A 24,238-nucleotide genomic window follows, 5' to 3' on the forward strand; every position below is an offset into this window, starting at 1 on the left:
TCAATATCTAAAAACTCAATCCTGCTTGGATAATGGCTCATTGTTAGTGTTGCATTAAAATCCTTATTGTTCAAAAAGTGGTGGTTGTCTCTCAATTCTGTATCTGATACTTTCCAGATGACCAAAACGTCATCAATAAAACGTCCCCAGAAAACTATTTGATCTATCCATAAGGCCGCTCTTCTGCTCCAGGCATGCTCCCTCTCAAACCAACCCATAAATAGGTTGGCATACGAGGGAGCAAACCTGGAGCCCATAGCCGTGCCTCTTATTTGTTGAAACCCTTCTCCTTCAAAGATGAAAAAATTATTCTGTAAAATTAATGAACTCATATCTATCAACATTTGAATTCATGAAAGGTTGCACTCATGGAAAGAGCAGGGGTTGCTTGATGAGAAAGTTTAGATATCTGCAAGTTGCTAATCCTGTTGCGCCCTTAATTTAGATCTTACCAAAGATACATAAATCTATACAAAACCCTCCGGGTCGACCTATTGTCTCCGGTATAGGGAGTTTAACGGAACATATTTCGGAATTCGTGGATTGGTTTCTGAAACCTTTAGTTACGAATCTACCAGCATAGCTACGAGACACAATGGATGTACTTAATAAATTGCAAGACCTAGTTTGGGACAAAAGTTTAAGTTTTGTGACTTTTGATGCCCTAGGGCTGTACACGTGCATTACGAATCAAAAAAGGTCAGCAAGCGTTAAATCACTATTTAGGACAAAGAAGTGCGAGTTTAAGAGACCACTCCAAAATGTTGAGATATGAGTTCATTAATTTTACAGAATAATTCTCATCTTTGAAGGAGAATGGTTTCAACAAATAAGAGGCACGGGTATGGGCTCCAGGTTTGCTCCCTCGTATGCCAACCTATCTATGGGTTGGCATGAGAGGGAGCATGCCTGGAGCAGAAGAGCGGCCTTATGGATAGATCAAATAGTTTTCTGGGGACGTTTTATTGATGAAGTTTTGGTCATCTGGAAAGTATCAGATACAGAATTGAGACACTACCACCAGTTTTTGAACAATAAGGATTTTAATGCAACACTAACAATGAGCCATCATCCAAGCAGGATTGAGTTTAGATATTGAACTGTTCATAGTTGAAAATCAGGTTCACAGTCAATTATTCAGAAAAAACCCAGCAACTAATTCTATTTTAAGAGCGTACAGCTACCACCCCGCCTCAGTACTGAAAGGTATCCCCTATGGGGAAATTATTTGTATTCGGAGAAACTGCAGCAGAGAGACAGAATTTAAATTAGATGCATTACAATGTAGATTGGAAAATAGAGGCTACCCTACAAGTAGCCTTGTATAGGCAAGACATCGAATTGAAAAGGTAAAAAGGGAAGATACATTGATTTAAAAACGAGGACATCAGAATACAGACCGTGTGGCATTTATTACCACATATAATGCACACCAAAATCAGATTAAGATCTTAAATAAGAATTTGCTGAAGGGGGTACCAGGCTTGCTCGGTGTGATTTCTGACAAACCTAAAATGACAGAAGTGCTACTATTGGAAATCTTGTTACTAGAAACTATTTGGAACCTATCCGGTCAGAAGGTACTAATTGGCTGACAAGCCAAGCCAAATGTTTCTTCACGTGGCAATTGTAACATATGTGATTTGGGCATTAATCGTATTAAAACATTTAGCTAGAACACTAAAATGTTATATAAATGAATTCATCAATTGTAATAGTGCGGGTGTAATATGTTTTAATATGTGAATGCACTACAATATATAGGTAGCACTAACCGTATCTTTAAACTCCGAATACAAGAGAATAGAAGAGCTATATTAAACAGATACAAACTCACTCTTGTATAAACATGTGAAGCAGGATCACGAACATAGTGGTAGTTTTAAGTTTCATGGTTTACAGAAAATCACAGCTGAAATGAGGAGGGGATTGGGAACTAGAACTGCGACAGCAAAAGGCAAAATGTATTAGTAGATGTAGGGCCACGATCCTTGGCCTTAACAGTGACAACGAATTACACTTTTTTATAGTTATTAATTATTATGACAAAATAAATTCACTTCCAGTATTTGCATGCAATCATAGGTTGGTAACAATGTATTGAGAAATCGCATATTTAATTATTTTATGGAAATTTAGGAAATTGAATTATTTTTCTCTTACGTAGCAGAAGTTAATTATTAAGAAAATGTATTCAATTTCAAAATGTAACGGAATAATATGCTTGTGTAGTATGAGAATTTTGTGATATTGTGTTACAAAAATGTATTGTACATTGTTTTTGAAATGTCTCACAAATAGATTGTTCTTGTTAAATGATATATACACAATCAGTTTTATTATATTCTTGTATTTCGATTGAAATGCACAGTTATGAATTAACAAACTAATAATTAGGACTTAAAATGTTTTGCCCGAATTTCTCAGTAGCAGGTTTGAACACGTGGTATCGGGATTGCTCGGGTTAATAAGCTGGGCATCTCTCCCATGGGCTAATTGGGTTTACAACAGTAATGGAATGTGTTCATGGACTAAATCTAACTAGCACGTTGATAATAGACGTGTTCTCTTCTTTGACCCCTCCCAACTATAAATCTCCTTCCTCTCCCTTAAATATAAATAGACGTCCCTTTTTTCCAACTTATAATCTTCCTTTCACTAAATTATATTTCTTCTTTTTTTGTATTATAAAAGGGTATATTGAGGGTTGGTGTGTTTTTGCTGTCCTTCCGGGTAGCAGAATCGAACCCGTGAGGTTGATGATTTTTGGTTACTGAATAGGGCGCTTTAACCGATGGACTAACTTGGATCATGTTAACAGCATGATGTGGGGTTTGCTTCAACTTGATGCTGATAAATATAAACGACCACCATTGACTTAAGGGACAACCAGCGGGAGTCAGGCCTTTTTGTCTGAGGTCATTTTCTAGCCATTAGCAATGAGTTTTACAGCTACTGGCTTATGCAGAGAGGGAACAGTTTATTTATATGAGGAATGGAATAACCATCTTTGGAATTGCACTCAAATTTAGTTAGAAGTTAACATACAGTTTTGAATAATCTATTACTATTCAGAAATATTACCACTAAAATGCTATGTTTATTTTTAACCTCATAGAAAGATTTGAATAACATTGCTTGCTTGAAAAATAGACGCGCAAAAACATTAAATAGGTAAGAATTATTTAATTTAGATTATCAAACGCAACCAAATTGGTCTAACTTGACCAAAGTCTTAAAATGGTCTAGCTTTTCTTCTTTTTCCCCCCTTCATCTTAGACAAAACTCCTCTAAGAGTACTAGCACACTCAAAATTAGATTCATGCGGTGCATTTGAACTTTTTAGCGAGGAGATTCACCTTAAATTACTAAGGTACGAATTTAGTTCTAATTTAAAAGTGATTATCGGTTCTTAAACCCCTGTTGACCTTAAAATTAAGACTTATTCGATTGCTAGAATTGATTAGTTATATAATGCTGTTCTAATTTATGGTAATTGGGATTTGTGTTAACTGTATAGGAATGCATTATCATTGGATATAGACCTACCTCTATTGTATTAAGACTATAGAAATGTGTCTAGGTTATGAACTATTAGTGATGTAAAGATGCTTAATACATTGGAAATAATCTAAAACTACATTGTTTGAAATACAGTACCTCTATCTTATACTGGCACAATATTAGAATGGATATAGGCAGAGTTATACTTTTATTAAGATCATGTTTTTTTGAAGTTTCAATTGAATAGTTATATTTGTTCTTCTATTTCAGCCCTGATGACGTCTTTTTAAAACTAAACGCGTTGGCTGAATTAAGTATCGCAACAAAGAATGATCCGATATATACAAAGCTGCAAGTCTTTAATTTGAAAAATCAAATGACCATTTCTAAGAAAAAACTTTATTCGAATTACAATTAAGAAGAATGGATCTACATTAGGAACTATCTGCCTAATAACTTTGTTTTGAAGATTTGATTCTAATATAGACATTATTGTATTTAAATTGTGTTGCTCCTTCTAGTAATTAAGTATTTCAATAAAGAGTTCGGGAATCCCTTACTCCCTTAGGCAGTTTCGTGTGAAGAGAGCCTAGACTGCCCCATGCGCTTCAGAGACAGTGGTTGGTTTAAGTGCACATCAGGAGCAGGGCCCATCTAAGAAACACATTTGAGGAAATTTGAAACAAGCTCCATACCAGGTGCAGAGGTCCAATTCCTCTTTAATTGGGTGGGGCTGTTGAAAGTGGGGGCTATGTCAGGGGACCACTCCCCTTTAACTGGGGAGCATGGCTGGAATTTGGATACGGGCCAGTTGTCCACGTCTCTTTAATGGAGGTCTTGGATAGGCCCCAGGAAATTTACAGGAGTCTATTCTTTTTTTTAATGGAGAGACAAACTATGTCCAAGAGGAGGTACAGGGGTCCACTTCTATTTAATTGGATGGAGGATGGTAAGAGGTGGGTGCTACGGGAGGGGCAGAGGACCAATTCTCTTTAATGAGGGAGAGGTTGGTTGGTCTGGCGTAGGCACAATGGAAAATACAGTTTTCAATTAAACTCCACCTTCATTGGGATCTTCAGTATGCCTCAAGGTAGGTTGCACTGCACAACTGTATCAATGGAGAGAGGAGCAGGGTCCATTGGGTGACTGGGAAGCACTGTGGTGCTATATATTTCAAAACGGAGATGAAGGCCTTCCAGGGGTCCGCTAAGTATTTCAGCTCAGAGCTGAAACAGGCCATAAAGCTGACATTTGAAGTGAAATGAGTCATCAGATTGTGCCAGTGTACAGATCTCCAAGTTCATTAACGTGGGCCAAAAGAGTCCATTTCACACAGAGGGGAGGAAGATGGCTTGTTGAAGAATTTTCAGTTGAATAGTGTATCCACCAGAAAGAGCGCTACCTAAAGTAAGTTACTTGTTCTTGTAATGTATACTTTTAACTGCAGATTCCACACCATGCGAGTAGATACCAAAACGGTACCTCCACAGATGGAGGGTCTGTGGAATGGTTCAGACCAGGAAATCTTGCAGAGCAGAACAGTCAAAGTGCCACTCACGCTGGACCTGGCTGTCTAGGCAATAATTCTTTGTGAAAGTGTGAAATGGTACCCACCCATGAGGCCGCCTGACAGAAGTCCAAACTAGTACTCCGCACACCAGCACAGTGGTAGCATCCTTTGCTCCAGTGAAATGAGCACTCAGATTTCACGGAGGCCGTTTCTTGGCCAAGCAGTGCCAAATTTTGATGTGCAGAACAATGCATTGAAAGAGGTCTGCTTCTGCACGACCTTTCCCTTCTTTGCTCTAGACAATCCCTCAAAGGGTTGACTATCCACTCAATGATCCTTGGTATGATTAATATAAAAGCTCACATATCCCTTTGGGTCTAGGTGATGAAGTCGCTTTTTAGGTCTCACCTGGTGAAAGCAGCGCATGTGCTGCTCGCTATTGCGAGCACCTTTTGTAATCGATTCTGGCGAGGGCTTTCGTGCGCGCGTCTGCATGGACGAACAGGATACTCTTGCCATTTGTCCATACCACACCTCATGCGCGTGTCTGTAGGGACTGTGGACAGCCCGACGCCATTTTGCATCTTGCATTTTGGTGTCCTAGCAATAGAAATGCAGTTTTTTAGTCCATACGCAAGCCAATAACTGAAAGACGACCATGTACGGGTGGGAGGCGAAGGCCTCTTCTAACTCCTCTCTCGCGCCACCTGTTCCTACTCGGGGCGCACGCAGCTGGCCCGAGCCAGGACTGGCAACAGTTTGGTGTTTTGCACGGAAACAACCCTTGCATCAGGAAATAGTACTTCTGTTGCTGGGGAGTGCCCTACAATAGCAGTTGGGGGCGGGTACGTCCATCACGAGTGAATGACAGACCCGTAACAAACGGCAGCAACTACGACTGAGCTTCTTTCGGTTTCTGTTTCACGTATTTGGTGACTAAACTTCAAGCTCGGACCGACTCTGCACACTCACAGAAAGCACAGCAGGAGGAACGGTTCTAATCCGGTGCGGAGAAAAACTCCATGTGAGTACACAATAAAGTGGATTTGGGCGAGTGGGTGGGTTGGATGTCATGGAATAGGGGGATTGTCTACAGATTAATTCTAGAAGTTCCTCTGATCAAAGAGCTCGGGACGTCCATGGCAAGTAGCTAGATTTTCGAAGGAGTCTAATCAAAACTCAACTTTACAGTTTGACGGCCCTTGTCAAGAAATACAGCTCTCTTTTTCAAATTACGTTTAACAAAAGTGTGAGAAAAGTTACCGAAATAATATGCGAGGCAGTCAACGGATAGAAATTGCTCTGGTTTTTAAAGAAAAGGGGCCTAGTCACCAGGAGGCGTAGTAATTGCATGACGTGCTCAGGATGGGAAGCCAGGATTTAAACTTGTTCCACACGCACCAATCTCGCGGTTGGTGTTCACCCAGGGGTGGCCTTAAGATATTTTGGGTGCTGTGTAGCGTATACTGTCGTCACCCCCAAGACACAAGTCCAATTGTTTTTCATTGCTAACCATTTTTTAAAAGTAGATTTGTTATCAAAGTATTACAAGTAAAATTTAATTATACATGTGCACCTGTAATGGAATAATAAATAATGCTAGTTCACCAATAGGGAACGTTCCTTGCTTTTGGTCTTGCAAATTCTTTCATTAATTCACTGTAGTAGAGTTCATCCAACATCATGTTCAACTGATATCCGTGCTATGCCAGTCAGCCGGTCCTCGGCCATTGACGAATGAAGTCATTCTTAATAATTTTCAACTTTGAGTAGGCTACTGTAACCGGAACGGTCAAAAACATTCTAAGAATGTGGTTTAAATTGGGATAAACTTCTAGCAAGCAGTTGTCATACATGTATTTTAGAGCAGACGCAGCACATGCTGCATCTGTATCAGGATGGCTTTTCTTGTACAGTCCCTGGAAGCTTAATTTCTGTATTGAGTTCATCCCCTGCAATGTCTTCTTCAAAATATGTAGCTGCATCTTGGCACTTATTCTCGAGCTCTTAGGTTTCAAAAGGTTTATCTGATATGACTTGGTGCACAAACCCACATCTGTGTTTAAATGTTACCATTTGTTAAAAGCGTTCGAGTTTGCTGATTCAACAATGACATTGAAGTATTCAATTAGGAATTCAATTATGAATTTTTCTACTGCTCCAACCACTGGATCTTCTTCATAATCAAAATGTTTCTTCCTTCTTGTTCTCTTTTCAGTCTCTAAGCTAGTCTCTACTGGATCATCAAACCTTGAGGTTATCTCAGAGGCGACTTCAATAACGATCAAATTCTGTCACAATTCTCTCACGTAATCACCTTCTCAGCATAGCTATGGCAAAATCTAACTGCATGTCAGTACTTCGCATTAATTTGCTAACTTTATTAATTTGACCTAAAGTGTCATACCAGATAACAATGCTGACAAGAAATGGAAATGATTGAACTGCATTCTGTAAACTCTGGGTTTCAGAGAATGTCTGTCCATCAATATTAGGCACACCCAGAACTGGGGTCCGGTTTAGTTACTGGTGACTGGTTTTGCAGCAGAGCTGCAATATCTGCTTCTTGTAACAAAAGCAGCAGTGGTGCTTGGGTTGAACACTAGCAACCCAGGCTTAAGCTTTTGCCATACCTCCCTAATCTCCCCCCTCCCACTCACTGGTTCAATCGAGAAAACTGCCAGGGCTGGTTTCGATGCCTGGCCGTGGGTCTCACACAAGAGGTAAGTATGGCCCATCTTTTAGTTGATATTGCAAACATGTGGTATATTCTCTGTAAATGCCCAAACGAAGACAGTGCTATAGTTGATGACTGCACTGCTTCACACAAGACTAGATTAAGAGAATGACGAGCACAAGGAATTAATTGCTTTGGGGATCCTATCTAGTATTTTCTGCACACCAGAAGGTCTCCCTTCATATTAGCCCCATTGTCATAACCTTGACCACGGTAGCAGTAGTACGTCACTAATGGCTTCATCATTTGTGTCCTCTACAGATATGAACCCCATGAAGCGTTCTTCTGCTGATGGGATAATTGAGGATACATGAACTATGAATCCCAGTCATTTGCTCTTGAGGACTTCTGTCTGGTGTGCATTCCAGTATGAATGAATAATACTTGGAAGACCTGATAATATCTAGCAATCATTCTGGATGTTTTGTGATACAAGTTGAAGGACTACATTTGGAATGGTGTTCCATAGGCAATGGCCTGCTATTTCCTTTTTCTCAACTCTGTGTTCTACCATGAATTCTTCATTATTTTGCAAGCAGTTCTACTTGACCCAGAAAATTGCCATTTTGAATGTTTAAGTTTCTCATTGGTTCCGCTCAAAGCTAAGTTTCGTTCTGCTACAAATTGTACTATTGACACATGACAGTGCAAAATAGAACTCCAGTATCGGATGTCAGACTGAAGTAAGGTCTGCTCTGCTGGATCAATCCCTGTACAAGTGAGAATTCTCCTTTGTGCTTCATACCATGATTGCATGTGCCGCATATGATCAGCAGACTTCGTGTGAATGCAGGTATTCTCCAACATGTGGTCAGTCACTGAATCCTGTAGTAGCGAGTTTGTCGGACCCTTTACTCAATAAATTGCAGCAGAAACAATATAGTGCATCAGCTATGTTGGAGTATATTAGCCACTGTCTCTCAATCCTATCATTATTTGTAAGAGTTTTATAGAAACACACGTGTGAAACATGGGTCATAAGATTTGAGATAAGTTCTTATGTCTCTCGCTCTGTGTCTGAATGGCCCGATTTAAAATCAGCTTGTCCGTATTATGCTTACTCAATGTTTTAGGCCATGTATGTGGATCCAGCTGTATAGATTTATCAGAAGTCAAAATAGTTCTTGTATTCTCAGTTTTATCCTCTGCATAAGATTTGGAACTAATCTGCTCCTTAACATCATCTTCCATACAGCAAGTGCCAGATTCCCCCGGACTTTGTTTCCATTGCACTGTCAGAATCCGATGTCTTATTTTCTATACCTAGAGGTTTTTCATGTATTTTTCAATTGCTCCTTTTTGCTATTCTGCTGCAGCTTCTCTAGCGTTCCTGGCTATCTTTTTTGCTGCACCGGACAGATAAATGTATGGTATTCTTGGTCTTGATGGATCAGTGATCTGACAATCGTAGATCTTCCACCACATTCGACTGCTTGAGCTCCTAAGCTAAGGCGGAAAACAGCTGACCACTGGCAGCCTGCGCTTTAAAATGGGCGACACCCCAGGCTACAAGCTAAAACAATAAGATCTGCGCCATAACCGATGCATGTTAAATCAAGTTGTGTGAACTTCTCACGTTGCAGTTAATGGGGACATGTTACCTTGTAGCAGGTCACCATACACAATGGCCTGCGTATTCAAATTATTTTTTTCCTGCTATGCACGTTTGAAAACACACATGCCTATGTAGCGGAGGCTGCCGCTCTGCCTGTGGTACAGCAGAATACGACAATGCCGTTACATGCAGCACACACGTTCGGCCAGTAATCCATGGAGGCACTGTGCCCTTAACTGCTGCTGTTGTGCAATCTGAGCTAGCAGTGGCATAGCCAGTGTTTACAGAAACCATGAAAAGCCTCCCGCTTTCTGAAGGACATGTCAGTATACAGAGCTTCCGAGGCGAACACACTCCCTTCCGCTCCTTGCCCCAGGGTTTTTTTTTTTGTTGCCTTTATTGCTGACTGCGCCCACTTCCGCTGAGAGCGCGGGCCAACGAGAGCATCTGCACTGAGGGGCGGGCACTCTGATTTCATGTACATTTTCCAAGGCATGTTCTGGCACCCCTAAGTTGTGGGTACTGTGCAACTGCACCGTTCACACACTCCTAAAGCCAGCACTGGTTCACCTCCCCTACTTTAGTGAGTTACAATATTGCTTCCGCTTGAGGTACTTGACGCCAAGTCTTAAACACTCTCTGGCTGAAGATAGAGTAATGGAGACTTTTTAATCACCCCCATCCACCCTGCCTGTCTTCATTATTGTATTACGCCACACAAGTTCTGTCTGAGCTTTCAGTAGTTTTAAGAAATTTTATTGTGGTCATTTTGGAACTCTGATGCTTTACAGAAGCTGAACTCCGTTCCGTCCACTGTCTATCAAATCGGGAGGGGCATTGAGCAGAGTAGCTAAAAGATCGACCAAATGAAGTGTTTTATAACATGCACACTCCCACAAATGTTGTTGGCACACGCTGAACAGCTTCTCCTCACGAGTGTTGCCATTTTGTAAATGTTTCTCATACTACTTTGCTTAGGTTTCCCAAGCTCTTTTCTGCTAATTTTCTTAAGGCTACGTAGAGGTTCCATTAGTTGACGCTGGGATAATAGAGTTTCGCTGTTGGAGCAACTACCATTTTCTTGGACTTTTTAATCTCTTTTTTTCTTATTCATGATAAATGTAGTATCACTTTACTGACTGTACTTACAGCTGCTGGCTATCCTATTGTTTGCTCAGTTGTGCGTCAACTTATCCCGCTTTTGTAAAATTTGTGTTTAGCAATGGTTTAGGAAGTTGGAAATGGAGGTGGTTAGCAGCCACGTACCCAGGGAGAGCCGAGCTGGTGCAGCACATAGGGTCCTATGTACAAAAGGGTTTTCACCATACTATTAGCAAAGCAAATGGCTTTAACTTAATCAAAGGTGAGACCTATTGCATTTTCAATGCTTTTTCTCCTTGGAGGGATGAGGCGGAGCAAAGAAACCTAGCAGAATGGATTGTTTTATGTGGACAGTCCTATGAGGGCTGCCTTAGTCCTCAGCACAAACTTGTCCAGCAAGAAGCTGGTTCACTGTTGGGACAGATCGTGCCTCAAGCTCACTCACGGTCTGTCTTCAAGGTGATCAAGGGAAGGCAACAGCTGTCCAATTGGCTGAAATAGAATGCATATAAGAAAAGTGAGAACAAGGTTGAGGTCCCACTGAGGCATCAAAAATGGTCAGCCATTTTAGGAAACGGATCACAACTGGTGATTTAAATAAAGATGGCTGATGAGGTAACTGCAGAAAAGCTGAAACAGCAGATAAGGAGCCTTTACCTTTTGCCACAGAAAGGTTTGCTGCAAGATAAGGAAAAAGAATATATCAAATAGCTTTGCCTGTAAAAGTTAGATTTTTGGGGAAGAACACCAGACAAATTTCTTACAGCGTTCTGTATAGATAGTTTTTGTCAAGAGATGCCTGGCTGCTAATACGACACCCACTACTTCAGAAGGGAGACCAAAAGCTGTCAACTACAGCAGCTCAATCTCCAAACCTCAGTGGAGGTTGTGTAGCCTTGTGTGCAGCACTCCTTGCTGCTGTGACAGGAGATCCTCTCCCAAAGAAGCTGCTGGATCAGAGTGTAGATGCGGATGGCCAGACGTTTTGGGGGACCCCACTATACTCGCCCAGCCCAGATCCACTAGGATACCTAGGGCCCGGTTGTTCCAGATCTTGAGAATGTTGGGCAGAAGACGTAGTGGAATGAAAGTGTACAAGAGACCTGAACTCCAAAAACGCAAAAGGCGTCTGAGCAAGAGCCGCCTTCGGAAAGCCCATGTACAAAAACTTTGACACAGCACATTTTGTGCGATGGTGAAAAGATCGAGCCAGGGATCTCTCCATTGCAGGACTAGGACCTGTACCACCTCCGAGTGCAGTCGCCATTCATGACCTGCGAGCCAACATTGGCTGAGTCGGTCTGCTTACCATCTAGAGATCTTGCCAAGTGCTGCATAACTAGGGAGTTGTCCTGATGATTCATACACTTCGAGTCACATAGTATCAAGTTACAGCACCCCACTCCGTAGTGGTTGTTGCAGTACCACATGGTGGTGGGGTTGCCCATGAGAACCTGTACCTGTTACCCCCTGGCTTTTAATGCCAAGCAAACCGCCTGCAACTCCAGCAGATTGTTCTGGAGGAGTGTCCACCGGGTACATAGACCTCTGCTCTGCACCTCTCCCAGAAAAGATCCCCATGAAAGCAAAGAGGGCTCCGTCACAGCTGTTAAATCTGCGTGTGGTAAGGAGACTGGTTTGCCACCGGTCCAGCGGCCACCATCGCAGTCTTCTCCAATACATGGAAGAAATATGAAAGGTTCCCTGGGTGCCAAGACCACTCAGACTTCAGAATCCACGAGTCCACATGTGCCACCTGGCATGCTCCACAAGCAGTTCGGTCTGGACGGTTCCCACGAGGCACAGGGTCAGGACTGATTTTCATATAACTGGGTCAAAACTGGAGGGGCGTAGTGGGCAAAAAAAAAAAGATGGATTTAACCCAGATCTCTTGACTCGGGTAGAGTGGTTGAACCATTCAGCATTCCGTCCATCATTTGTTGCAGTTACACTTTAACCATAAGCAAACTAGAGCAGGCCAAGAATCCTCAGTGCCACTCTGACAAAGACCCAGGTCAAAAGTTGAAACCTCGATGGAAAACATCTGCAATGTCAACAAGTTGGCTCTCGTCTGGAGGTGGCACACAACTGTACGAGGCAAGCCTGCCTTCAGTAACCAGTCGTTGAGGTATGAGAAGACTGGTAGTCCCAACCTACAAAAAGGTGGGCAGCGACCACCATTACTTTTGTAAAACCCCGAGGCGCACTAGTAAGACCGAATGGGAGACAGAACTGAAAGTAGTCATGGCCTACTTGAAACCACATGTTGCGCCTGTGAGACTGCAGGATGGGGATTTGAAAAGGTGTCATGTGGATCCAGTCTCTTGGATCTAGAGCAGACAGAAACTGGGCCAGGGTGAGCATTTCGAATTTCTCCTAAAAAAAAAAAAAAAAAATACGGTTCAGAGGGCGAAGACAGCATAGGAAGAAGGCCTTGGTCTTTCTTTGGCACAAGGAAGTAACGGGATTCACAACAAATCCAGAAGTCTGAAGCAGGCACAATCCTCGATGGCTCCCTTGCCGAAGAGTGTCTGAACAGCCATTTGCAGAATGGAGAAGTGGTACTCCGGAAGTTGTTATGGTGTAGAAGGTATGTTTGGAGAGGTGGAGAGGAAAAGAGGATGTATCAGTTGTGAAATATTTGGAAAATCATCAGTCTGATGTGATACTCTACCATCCCTGGAGGCAGAAGGTAATCCAAACAGCTACCGGGCAACAGCGCTTTCACCAAGAGCAATTTAAAGTGATTTTGTCGCAGTTGGAGGGTGAAGGATGTGGCAGTTTGTTGCCTGTAGGAGCCTGGATGCTGGTTGATGAATCCCCGACGCCTGCCTCAAAATGCTTCTGATATCTGCTGTTGCTAAGGCAAGGTTTTACACAGCATCTGCTAAAAACCTATTCTAAAGCCTTTAAAGGGGAAAAAAAATTCAGGCAAATGCTGTATAGGTAGTTCCAGGTGAAGGGTGCACAACTGCCTTGCTCTCTTTCAAGTGCTCCAAGGCCAAGTGTGCCTGGTCTCCGAAGAGACAAGTGCCATGAATGTCCATTAAGATTTGTTGAATATTACTTGAGAATATTGCGGAGCGAATCCATGTGTGGCACTGAAACACCACATTAGTACCAACTGCCCTACCCAAGCAGTTGGGAGTGTCCAGGCCCATGAAGATCTTGTAATATCAGGATGCTGATTTGTCCTGAGGTCGTCTAGGTCTGCTGGCATGTCGTCAGCTGCTATGTCCCACAATGCAGGTGAATACTGTCCCAGGAGGCAGCTAAAATTAACAGAGCAGAGGACAAGGCTGGCTAAGGAAAACATATTTGGGAGACGTCTCTAGGCATTTAAACTATCTGGCAGGGTGGTCAGAAACACAATGAGGTAGAGCCTGCTAGTGGAAGCCTGGAATAGCAGGCTTTCCAGTGTTGGGTGCTGCAGGAGAAAATTTGGACCTTCTGCAACAGTCCTGTGCCTTATGGCTATTTACCAATGGACTAGTGGCGAATATTCTGGCCCAGATGTGTTTCCATTAGGTCCATGTTAAAAGGCAGGAGGGTTTACTGCGAAATCATCCTGAGTCTACGACCTCTGTTAGAAAGTTTGTTTTGACCACAGTTGTAGGTTGAGGACATCTGCTGCCCTCTGAATGACCATGGCGACGGAGGCAGATTCTTCAGTTGATGTGTCAAGTGTGGGATAAAGGAGGCCTGTGTGAAGACCGCTGCTCACCTGTAGGTCCAGAAAAAAGTTATCATAAAGTTGAAGACTCATCCTCATCGGAGTCAGGTAGCCTGTAATTTAAAGGCTGTGGATCAAAATTCGAATAAGCTAGGAGATGAGGGAGTTGCGACTTTGGTGGAGGTCACAGCAGATTTGCTTTCAGTGTATGCTCGCGTCCCAGTGTTGATAAAGACACCTCTCAGGACATCGAAGTAGGCATTGGTCCCAGATTCAGAGCTGAACCCAAAACAGGATTGAAAGGCAGTCTGCATCAGGGACAGATTGGTCTGCAGGCCTCTGTGGATCCATAGGGTCCAAAATGCCCTAGGTATCCTGAGGCAATTGTCTTGTGTGATCACTCCTTGCTCTGTTTTATATTACTGATTTCATGTTCAGCGTTTATTTTCTAACGAACAGTTTTTTGATGTTATCGCAGCGATGCATTTTTAGCTCAGACTGGTTCTTAATACGTGTAACAATATATGAAATAATTTGTGATTAAAGGTTTAGAAAAACTTTTGGAATGGTTTATAGCACTTTTCTTACTCAGATTGAAGTTATCAGAGTATGGTGCATGAGAACCTGCTCTTCAATGTATGAATGAATAGTGGACTACAGGAGTAGTATAGTGTGTTTTCAAAGGGAAAGACTTCTGACCTGGTTGACCAAACACCTACAGCACACCTTAGAGTCCTCTACCACATAGGCACAAGAGCAATACCATTTGAACAGGCTCTGCCCGGCTGGTTAGGTAAGCATAACTGCCACAAATGTTTGTTTTTCAGAAAAGTTTACAGTGAATGTGACCACGGTTAAATTTACTACACAGCATTGTCACCACCAAACAGCAAGAAAGGTGCCAGTGATTGTTGCACATCTGCTTGAGGCTTCTTTCTGGCTTTAGGTGAATCAGCCTTTATATCTGCCCTGGTTGTATAATCTTAGCATAATTCAAACTTAAAAGTAGGTCAGCCACAATTAAAATGTTTGCTTTGATTTAGAGGTGAATGGGGAACATGGTTTGGCTTGTGTGTGCACACAACGCATGTTTTGGTCAAGTTCTAACTCTCCAGGAAACAGAATATGGTGGGACGTTTAAAAATTAGAGGTGTAAATCTGGACAGCTGTTTGAGAAACTGAGTGGTCCCGCAAATAGAACAATATGATTGGCAGAGGTGGATTATTTTTCCACTGGCCATCTTGATAGCGTGGGGCAGTCCTGTGGCATCGAGCCATCTGACTGGCTGACTGCAACATCAACACAAATGTTGCAGTAGCCATTTTGGGCACAGTTATCTTGTAGGGGGTGTGGGTCCCAGAGCAAGATCTCCAGTGTTGTCTCGAGGGACCACAGCATGGCCCTGCAGTCAACTCCGACTATACACATTCAAAAAGTATGCTCACTAAGGGAGCAGATGCGCAAGTATGATAAAAAAAAATTAAAATCTAACATTCATTGAAAATAACAGTTAAAGTGATGTTATAGTTGGGCATGGTAATAAGATCCTAATTTAGATTTTTTTTTAAACTTAAATTCACAGTAAAAAACACAAGCTTTAAAGTGATGTTATAGTTAGGTCTGGTAATATCAGACTGTTAGAAAAGAAGAGAAATTCATTAAAGGAAAAAGAAAAATGTTAAAGTGACAGTTCAGTCAGGTATTAAGATTGCACTTTACGTTAAAAAAAACGAGAAATTTACTGGAAGAAAAAAACTAAGATTAAAGTGATGTAGTCAGGCTTTGTAATAATACAAAAACTATTGTTTAAGAAATATGTAAACGAAAGACTGAAATTCACCATTTATAGTGGGCTATAACTTGTGCCCCAGCATGCACTGCTTATGGCCACACATTATTCCATTTATTTAATTAGTGTTTTATGGCGTGCCAACATGACATGTTAGGGTATCAGAGCGCTTTACAAGGATAACCTTTGGTATGCAAGTTTGAAATCGACAATTACATAGGTACATATCACTAGGCTGCTGTGCTGTGTTTGCAAAGAGTGTGTTTTATGGGAGGAATCTGCCCATTAGGAAAGTTTGCTTTCTTTTTTAATCTTGATAAGGAGGGTTGTCTTGTGATATTAGGCAGCAACGAGCTACAGATTCTTGGTGTGGCCCCAGAGAAAGCTAGATTGTTTTTTCCTTTCGGAGGCAGGTGGTTGGAGCACAAAGTCTTTGGCAGACTGGGAGTTTCTGGATCCTCCAAATACCACGATTTTCTGGCCAAGATATGCAGGAGAATTCAAGTATAGCTCTTTGTGTGTGATACAGTTCAATCGGAGTTTGAATCTGGCTTCAAAAGGAAGCCTGTTCAGCGCCTTCAGGTGCGGTGAGATGTGGTCAAATTGTTTTGAGCCTGTTAAGAGGCTAGCGGCAGCGTTGAGACAAACTCTAGGGGGGGGCGTTGAGATCTTGGGTAGACCAGAGAGTGTTGAACATCCGTATTCGATCCTTGAGATAACTAATGTCTGCAATGCCATTTTTAGGTCTGATGCATCAAGGAATGGTTTTAGTTCTCAAGTAGCTCAGGTGAAATCTGGCATTATTGGCCAAAGACTATGTGGGCTCGCCTATTCAGGTTGCTGTCCGTGCGATTCCAAATGATTAGGCAAAGTCCACTATGGTCGGTGTGCAGTTCAGCGCTGTGATCATCTTGATCGATTCCATCGTGCGATTCCAAATGATTTGGCAAAGTCCACTATGGTCGGTGTGCAGTTCAGCGCTGTGATCATCTTGATCGATTCCATTGTGTCAGTGGTACTTTCAGGAGGGGAGATTAGAAGGAACTCAGTTTTTTGCGCTTTAAGTGAGAGCGGGTTGCTGGCGAGCCATTGAACAGTCAGTTTTAGGGCCTCATTCATAGAGGTGATCTCCTCTAGGGATGAGATTTTGATGTGGTTCTTAGAATCATCAGCATACATGTGGATAGAGATGTTGGCAATACACAGTATTTCAGCTAATGGTTCAAGGTAGAGATTGAAGAGGGTAGGGGAGAGATTTGAGCCTTTGTGGACTCCAATCAGTATCTGAGAAGAAGCAGATAGATCACAGTTGACTAAATCTCTTGGAGCGGTTCTGAAGGAAGGATCTAAACCATATTAGAACGGCCCCCCCCCTACTCCCATCCTGTATTTGAACCATTCAAGTAGTTTTTTTGGTGGACTGTGTCAAATGCCGATAATCGGACCAACTGAATTAGGAGACGTTTTGCCTTGGTCAAAAGCCTGAAGAGCGTCATACAATATGGAGAATAGTAATTTTTGTGCTGTGACCTGGCCTGAAACCAGATTGGCATTCGTCTAGCAGGTTGAAATTAGCAACATGTCGGCTCAATTGAGGTTGCACACATTTCTCAAGTCCTTTCACTTGAAGTGGGGATATTGGTCTGAAACTATCTGGATTCGCTGGATTCAAAGTGTTACTTTTTTTTTTTTTTTTTTTTTTTTTTTTAAAGATGGGGATGAATTGACCGGTTTTAGAAAGAGGTATGGACCCTTGCATTAGGGAAGCATTGATTATTTTAGTCCAAATAGGAGTGATAAATTGGTTGGTGGAGGGGAGCGGGTCATTAAAGTGGTTGTTCGGTTTTATGGAGGATAGAATTTGAGATGGTATAGTCATAATATAGCTTGAAAGTGGACCAGTGTACTTGTTTTTTTGGGTGTTGCCTGGAGGGGTCTCGGAAAGAGGAGGTCTGGAGATGGGTCTCAGAAAGAGGAGGTCCGATTATGGCGGCAGAATTAAGCTAGTTTCCCAAGGAGTTAATTTTGGCTGTAAAGGAGGAGAACTCCTCACCTGTTATCAGGGATTTTGTAGCTTCTTAGATGTTTTAACCAGTTTGATGTTTAACCAATTCAAATAACTTACGAGGTCGGTTATTAGCGTTTTCCAGTTACGAACTAAAAGAACTTTTTGATTTGAGGATGCTCTTATTTTATGCGTTTTTGGTTTTTCAGAGAATCTTTAGTTGGGAGGCAGAGGGGTGTGGTCTACAATTTTTCTGTAGGCCGAAGAATCCTCCTTTCATTGTTGAAGGACCCATTGATCCAGGGATTTTTGTCTTTGATGTAAGATCTTTAGTTTTAACGGGGCTAGAGAGTCAATTATGTCAGACATTGTGGAGTTGTAGTGCTCTGTAAGTTCGTTAACCTATGATAACTTTGGGGGAGGGTGGAGATCATTATCGCAGCATGCAGCCAGCTTCTCAAAGTCTAGGTTCTTTGTGTCCCTAAGCCAGAGTTTCGGTTTCACTGATTGTGCTGATCTTTTCTTGTGTACGCCCGGTAATAGGAAGGCAATAGCGTGGTGATCGGACCAGTCGCAGGGAGCTATTGAGTTTAGCCTGACCGCCGTTGCCTTAGATATGATCCAATCCAGTGTGGAGCCTTTGTGTGAGTTGGTAGAGTGCAGGCTTGAGTAAGTGATTGGTCAGCTACGAAGTCTAAGGGTGTTGACCTGAAGGTCATTGAGGTCGTTCCAGTGAAGATTAAAGTCTCCGAGGAAGAGGTCATTGGGAGGGCGAGGGGGGAGGAGACCTTTGCTGTTATATTTCCATGAGGTGTTTGATGAATGTGTCTCTCACGTGGTGGGTGGTAGAAGGTGTGCAGTTTGCACAATTGGAGTCGTTGCATAAGGAGAGTGCAAGATATTTGCAGGAGTCAGTGGGGTCAGAGTGAAGTTCGGTAACAGAGGTTGGAGCGGTAGATATAAGAATACCTTCCCCTCTTTTTATTTGCAGGTCAAGCCTTACGATGTTGTAGTTTGGAGGAACCAATAAATCTAGGTACGGTGATGATGCTTCGTTGAGCCATGATTCGGTTAAGATTGCTACATCTGTTTCTTGGCTCAGGATGAGTGCAGCGATGTCAGAGGCATGCTTCGCTGTCGATCGGCAGTTAAGTAGGAGGCCAGAGAGTGGTGGGTCGGAGCTGGTTTTGTGAGGAAGAGGATAAAAAGGTACTCCGCTAAGTTATTGCTGTTTACTCCTCGGTTTCGGAGAGTTGGCGTTCTGTTAGTGTTGACTGACACCGTATGAATTATGTATTCATCTTTCTTGTCAATAGGATTGGGAGCGTCAAGAGTTGCCTCACAGAATAAGAGGAGAGCTAGTGTTTCATCCTCCGAGAGGTAGTTGAGATGTTTGCGAAGGTGTCTATTGGCCAGTGACATGGGTTAAAGGCAAAGCTTGGTTTGTGGGAATATAACTTTTATGAGGGAGCTTAATTTTCAGTGAAGTGTAGGATGCTCTTCATTGAAGATAGATTTCTGGATGCTCCGAGATATGTTGGCTGCTCTAACGTTCAGAGCTTTAAGGTCCATTAGTGAAGGTTGCACTTGCGGCGAGGGGACCTGTGGATCAGGACTTGGTCTGCTAGCATACTTGGGGAACCTGGTAGAGGAGTTCTACCACCCTGATGCTGGATTTCTCAGTGGAGAGGTGTGCAAAGGGCTAGGTGTGCTCAACAGGGTGGCCAAAGGCCCATTTGTGGTGTAACCAGTGAACAATGAATGACTTGTTTGCTTGCCACCATGGACGTGGAAAAGGGGCAAGGATGGTAAGAGAGGGGTGCTGGCGTTGCCTTATTGAGAAGTGACGGATGTTGGGGGGTCGTGGGGGATGTGGTGGGTTATCCTCTAACAGATTTGGGGGGAGATGCTGCCCCAGAGTACTGTGCTGTGGGGATAACTCGTTGTGGCGATTAGAACCAGCCCAATCTTTAGGAGAGTGTTAGGGAGAATAGGGGAGTAACTACAGCTTTGGTGGACTTATCCTAGCTAAACACCAGGTGGCACTGCGCTGGATGGGCGGCCCGCTGCCGCAGATTAAAGAATGGCATGCCGACATGTTATATTGTAACACACAGGCCGATGTATACAATGAGTTACCTCCCTCCCAGAAGCCGCCGTAGGAATTATGGGAGACCATACCAAACATACCTTTCAAATACAGCTGCTGATGCAGTCTCAGACCCACAGACTACTCCCATTGAGACGTCGCCACAGGTGGTGGGAACATTAAAGACTAAGGAGGTCACAGGTGCATACACAACACCTATGGAAGGGCCACTACTTTGGAGCTGAGACCCATGTAAGACACTGATTGGTCGCATAGAGCCCTATACCAGCACTGGCCGAGATTTGTTCCATAGAAGACATTGTACAGATGGTATTCCCCATGTGTCCGATTCATTTCTTGAATAATAAGATTGATTTGTATTACGATGCCTTGAAGCGATGTAACTGTGCGTGCAATTGTTTGTATTATGTTTTATGATTAAACACATTATTTTAAACTACAGCTTTGGTGGACATAAGCAGGAAGCCTTTACCCTTAGAACCATGTAGACCAGTGCTCGGACGCGATACATCACTCATGAAATGTTAAATGACAAACACCAATGATATCATCCAACTTACTGTTCATCAACAAGTCTCATTCACTACGATAAATGTTGTTTATTACACACTTCACCAACGAAGTTATGTGAAAGCAGTAATTTGTTTAAGCAAGTTAGAGAACAAACACAAGCAGTGTGAGTTGCAAACGTACCTTTTAAATAGATCGTTCAAGTCCTGTAACTAAAAACATATGAGAAAACTAAAGCGTATTCTTACAATACATTATTCAACTGTGGATTTCTGTGTACATGCTGATGTTAAAGAGTTATACAAAGAGTAGAGATTTATTTCTACTAGTTCAGTGGAAATTCTGAGATATTACAATAATCTAAGGCTGCATCTCACTATGCTTGCCATAGAAATAACAGGGCAGAGGAGGGGGAAGCCACCTTTCAAGAAGTTTAATCACTTGCATATTTGCTGCATACTAGATCTAAAACTGGGCATGCGAATGATAAACCTGAACCAAATGCACAATGTGATCAATGGTTATGCAACATGTGTGTAGTGGTGGATGTCAGTAAAACACCAGTGAGTGGTCAAAGGATCGCCAGGTTTCACATGGGCATGACTGCAAGTGACCTCTGAGGACCACATGCAAAGCATTCTTGTGCAAGGCTAACTTCTCCCACTACCACACCTACATTCTCTTGCAAGCTCAGTTAATTCTTTCCCAATCTTTCAGCTCCGCCCAGCCACATATTCCTCCCTTGCACAATGTGTTACAGTACAGAAAGTCATGATGCACAGCCTTCGCCTGACAAACCGAAAGCCACCCAACATTAAGCAGTGTGTATAAATGACACTTCTAGATCTTCTAAGGAGGGGTATGAGACAAGACAAAGGTAAGTCACCACCAGTAGACCTCTTGACAGTCTAAACAGGCCCAACATTTTTGCATATTATTGAAACCTTTACAGAAACATTCAAATGGAACCATCATTCTCTAGATTGCTTGGAAACACTGAATTTTCAGTTAGTTAATCAATTCATCAATCTCAAAAAAATGTAATCGCCCTTTTTACATTGAATTCAGGAAAATGGGATGTCATCAGATATCTCCAATCAACTTTGTTGCTCGTCAAAATCATACCAACTGGACTAAAATGAACATGGAGTTGCCTGAAAGTGCTTAGACACAATATGCACACTGACCTTGTATACATCGGAGAAGAAGCCGGACCCGATCTTTTCACAGGAGAAGTCATCAAGCCGTGTCAGTCTAGAGAAGGCACTTATCAGGGCTTTGTAGGATGAGGAAGGGACCCTTCCTACCTGGGCGGCATTACCGTCACCAGACCCACCATCGAAGTCTTCAATACGGTCTATGCGAGGCGGAAAACCGGCAATGGAATTTCGTTTATTCCGATCCATTGTCCCACAAACTGGAAAATATTTGCCTTTTGGAAGGGTGGGAGTTCACATCTTTAGGGTCTTGGAAACGTCCTTTTGTTTTGGTCTGATGCTAGAAAGTAAAAAACAAGAAGCCAAGTTATAGCATTTGTAACCAGCTCTCCACTAACTGAAAGATAGAGTGTATATATAGGGACTGGGTTCCTTTTAGATATCAGTGGGCTGTTCTGGCTCCAACTGAATATATCGCCTACTAAAGACACCACACTGATCATAAATAAGAACAAGCATTTGCAATGCAATAGGTCTCGTATTTGCGGGAGTTTAAGCTATTGACATTGTAAGTGACAAGGCCTTTTATTTATGTGTTTTGAAAAGCAACACATGAATAAAAAGGCATTGTCATTTATAATGGCAATAGCTCAAACTATTGCAAATGGGAGACCACTTCAATGATGGCTGCAGCCCTTTGAGACGTGGGTCGCTGTAAACGGAAACTGGCTAGCAGCGTCTAAAGAAAGGTGTGCAGTCACCATTAAAGTGAAAGCATGTATGGTGCGGCAGCTATAGTTAAAGCAGACCGCTCTGGAAAATAAAATGAATAAATAAGCACGACTGCTATAGTTACCGGCCATCATTACAAATAAAAATATTAAAGAGGGCAGCGTGCTGCGTTGTAGGAAAGCACGTCGTGCATGGAATAGGGGAAAATCATTAAAGAAAATAGTGCTCACAGACTGTAGATTTAACAGCCCGTGTAACACCATAAGTAAAAAGTCCAGTCCTCATTGGAGGATACAAATGCAGACGAGGCTGTACTAAGGAGAGACTACTATTTCTATTCATGAATCAAAAGCAATGATTTAGAAAGGACAGTACCAGGAGCCAATTGAAAAGATGGGGGTAATTGGCGGAGATTCAAGTCCATTCATGAATACAGCATGCCCCGCAGAGCAGCGCATGCACTGCCCAGGCTCGACCTTAAAAGCGATTGGTGAAACAGGAGGCACTGATTTGTTGTGGCATGATGCAGGATACATCTTATACGTATAAACAATCCTGTTTTAAAATGTATCATTCCCTAAACAACAAATATAGAGCAGGCACAAACATTACTTTAGAACAGGGAACGCAAAAAATGAAGTTGTAAAATATTTAGCAAGATTGGAGGCATGATAGAAAATGTGAATAGGTGAATCCACACACCTCCGCCAAAACAGAGTTAACACTCCTGTTACGCCAAGAGCAGAGAAAGGATTGGAAAAAGACGGAAACAATATTGTACAATTTTTCTAGGGATGCTGTAAATGTTTTGCACTTTTATGAATGTGTGCATGCTTTACAAATTGCGCAATATGGACTTCCTCTTGAATTTACATATATACACTCACTGACAGAGTGCTATTACGTTTGAAACAAATTTGCTAGGACTAGTTAGGGTGTCTTACTGAGGCCTATTAAGCCTATGCCTCAGTAAGCTGGTGTCACCATCTTGTTAAAAATGGATGTCTTCTCTTGCATGTTCACAGTTCAGCATTTCTGCAGCACACAGTCGAGCATACTTGTTTGTTTCCATTGACATAGTTTTTGCTGTTCTCGAAGAAAAGCTTTCCAACATGAACACAGTAATGTTACGGATTGCCATGGCTCTTCCGCTACCTCCCTGTACTGCAACTAGATTGTCCTGCCATTTCCAGATAACATTAGCATAGAGGGGACGGAATGAATATTCATATAGTAGGATAGTGCTAAGTAAGGCAATATGATGCTTAATAGAACCGTGCTCCGATTTACTAATAGTGTAATGATTTTTCTCAAACCACTGCAAATCTGCATTTTTCTGTCCTATGAGATTTTCTATACAACACATCAAATTTGGGGGTAAAGCAAGATAACTTTCTAATGCTACTAGGGATGCGTTCCGATTCCTTATGGATTTTGCTGCTCATTTAGGGCTTAAAACATTTTCGCTGTTTCTGCACCTTATTCTGTATTGCTCTATTCTCCAAGCTTTTTGCATTAGCTCATTAGAGATTCTGTACTGTATCTTGCTTTTTTTGTTGTTGTAATAATAGCTTTAAAGTTTTCTTTCGAGCCCAGAACCTTACTAACTTTGTCATTTTTTATATACATTGCGGTGCTTTATCTCGGGGCACATTGCCTCAGGAATCTGAAGTTTACCACCACGTGTGTTATTGTGGTGTCATTTTGGGGTGTAAGAATTTTAGGGTTCTCACATTTACAGAGCTGAATTAAAGGCCTTTGTGCCTTGAACGCCTTTGTACATACATTTGCTGTATTGAACAAGGCTTTAACTGATCAGACACTACTGGCTTTGATTGGCTTTCTTCAAGGACC

General features: G+C 42.2%; 1 protein-coding gene across 1 annotated transcript in view; it reads right to left on the bottom strand.

Moving 5' to 3' along the window:
* The window catches only part of TESK2 (testis associated actin remodelling kinase 2), a 566,234-nt gene that overhangs the window by 412,203 nt on the left and 129,793 nt on the right, over positions 1-24,238 (bottom strand). Inside the window, exon 3 of the mRNA XM_085602833.1 lies at positions 21,683-21,992. Coding sequence (XP_085458959.1) covers positions 21,683-21,901 — 219 coding nt within the window. The 5' untranslated portion in view covers positions 21,902-21,992. The remainder of the gene's footprint in view (positions 1-21,682; positions 21,993-24,238) is intronic.

The sequence above is a fragment of the Triturus cristatus genome, chromosome 4_2 (genome assembly GCF_964204655.1).
Source record: "Triturus cristatus chromosome 4_2, aTriCri1.1, whole genome shotgun sequence".
NCBI lineage: Eukaryota > Metazoa > Chordata > Amphibia > Caudata > Salamandridae > Triturus > Triturus cristatus.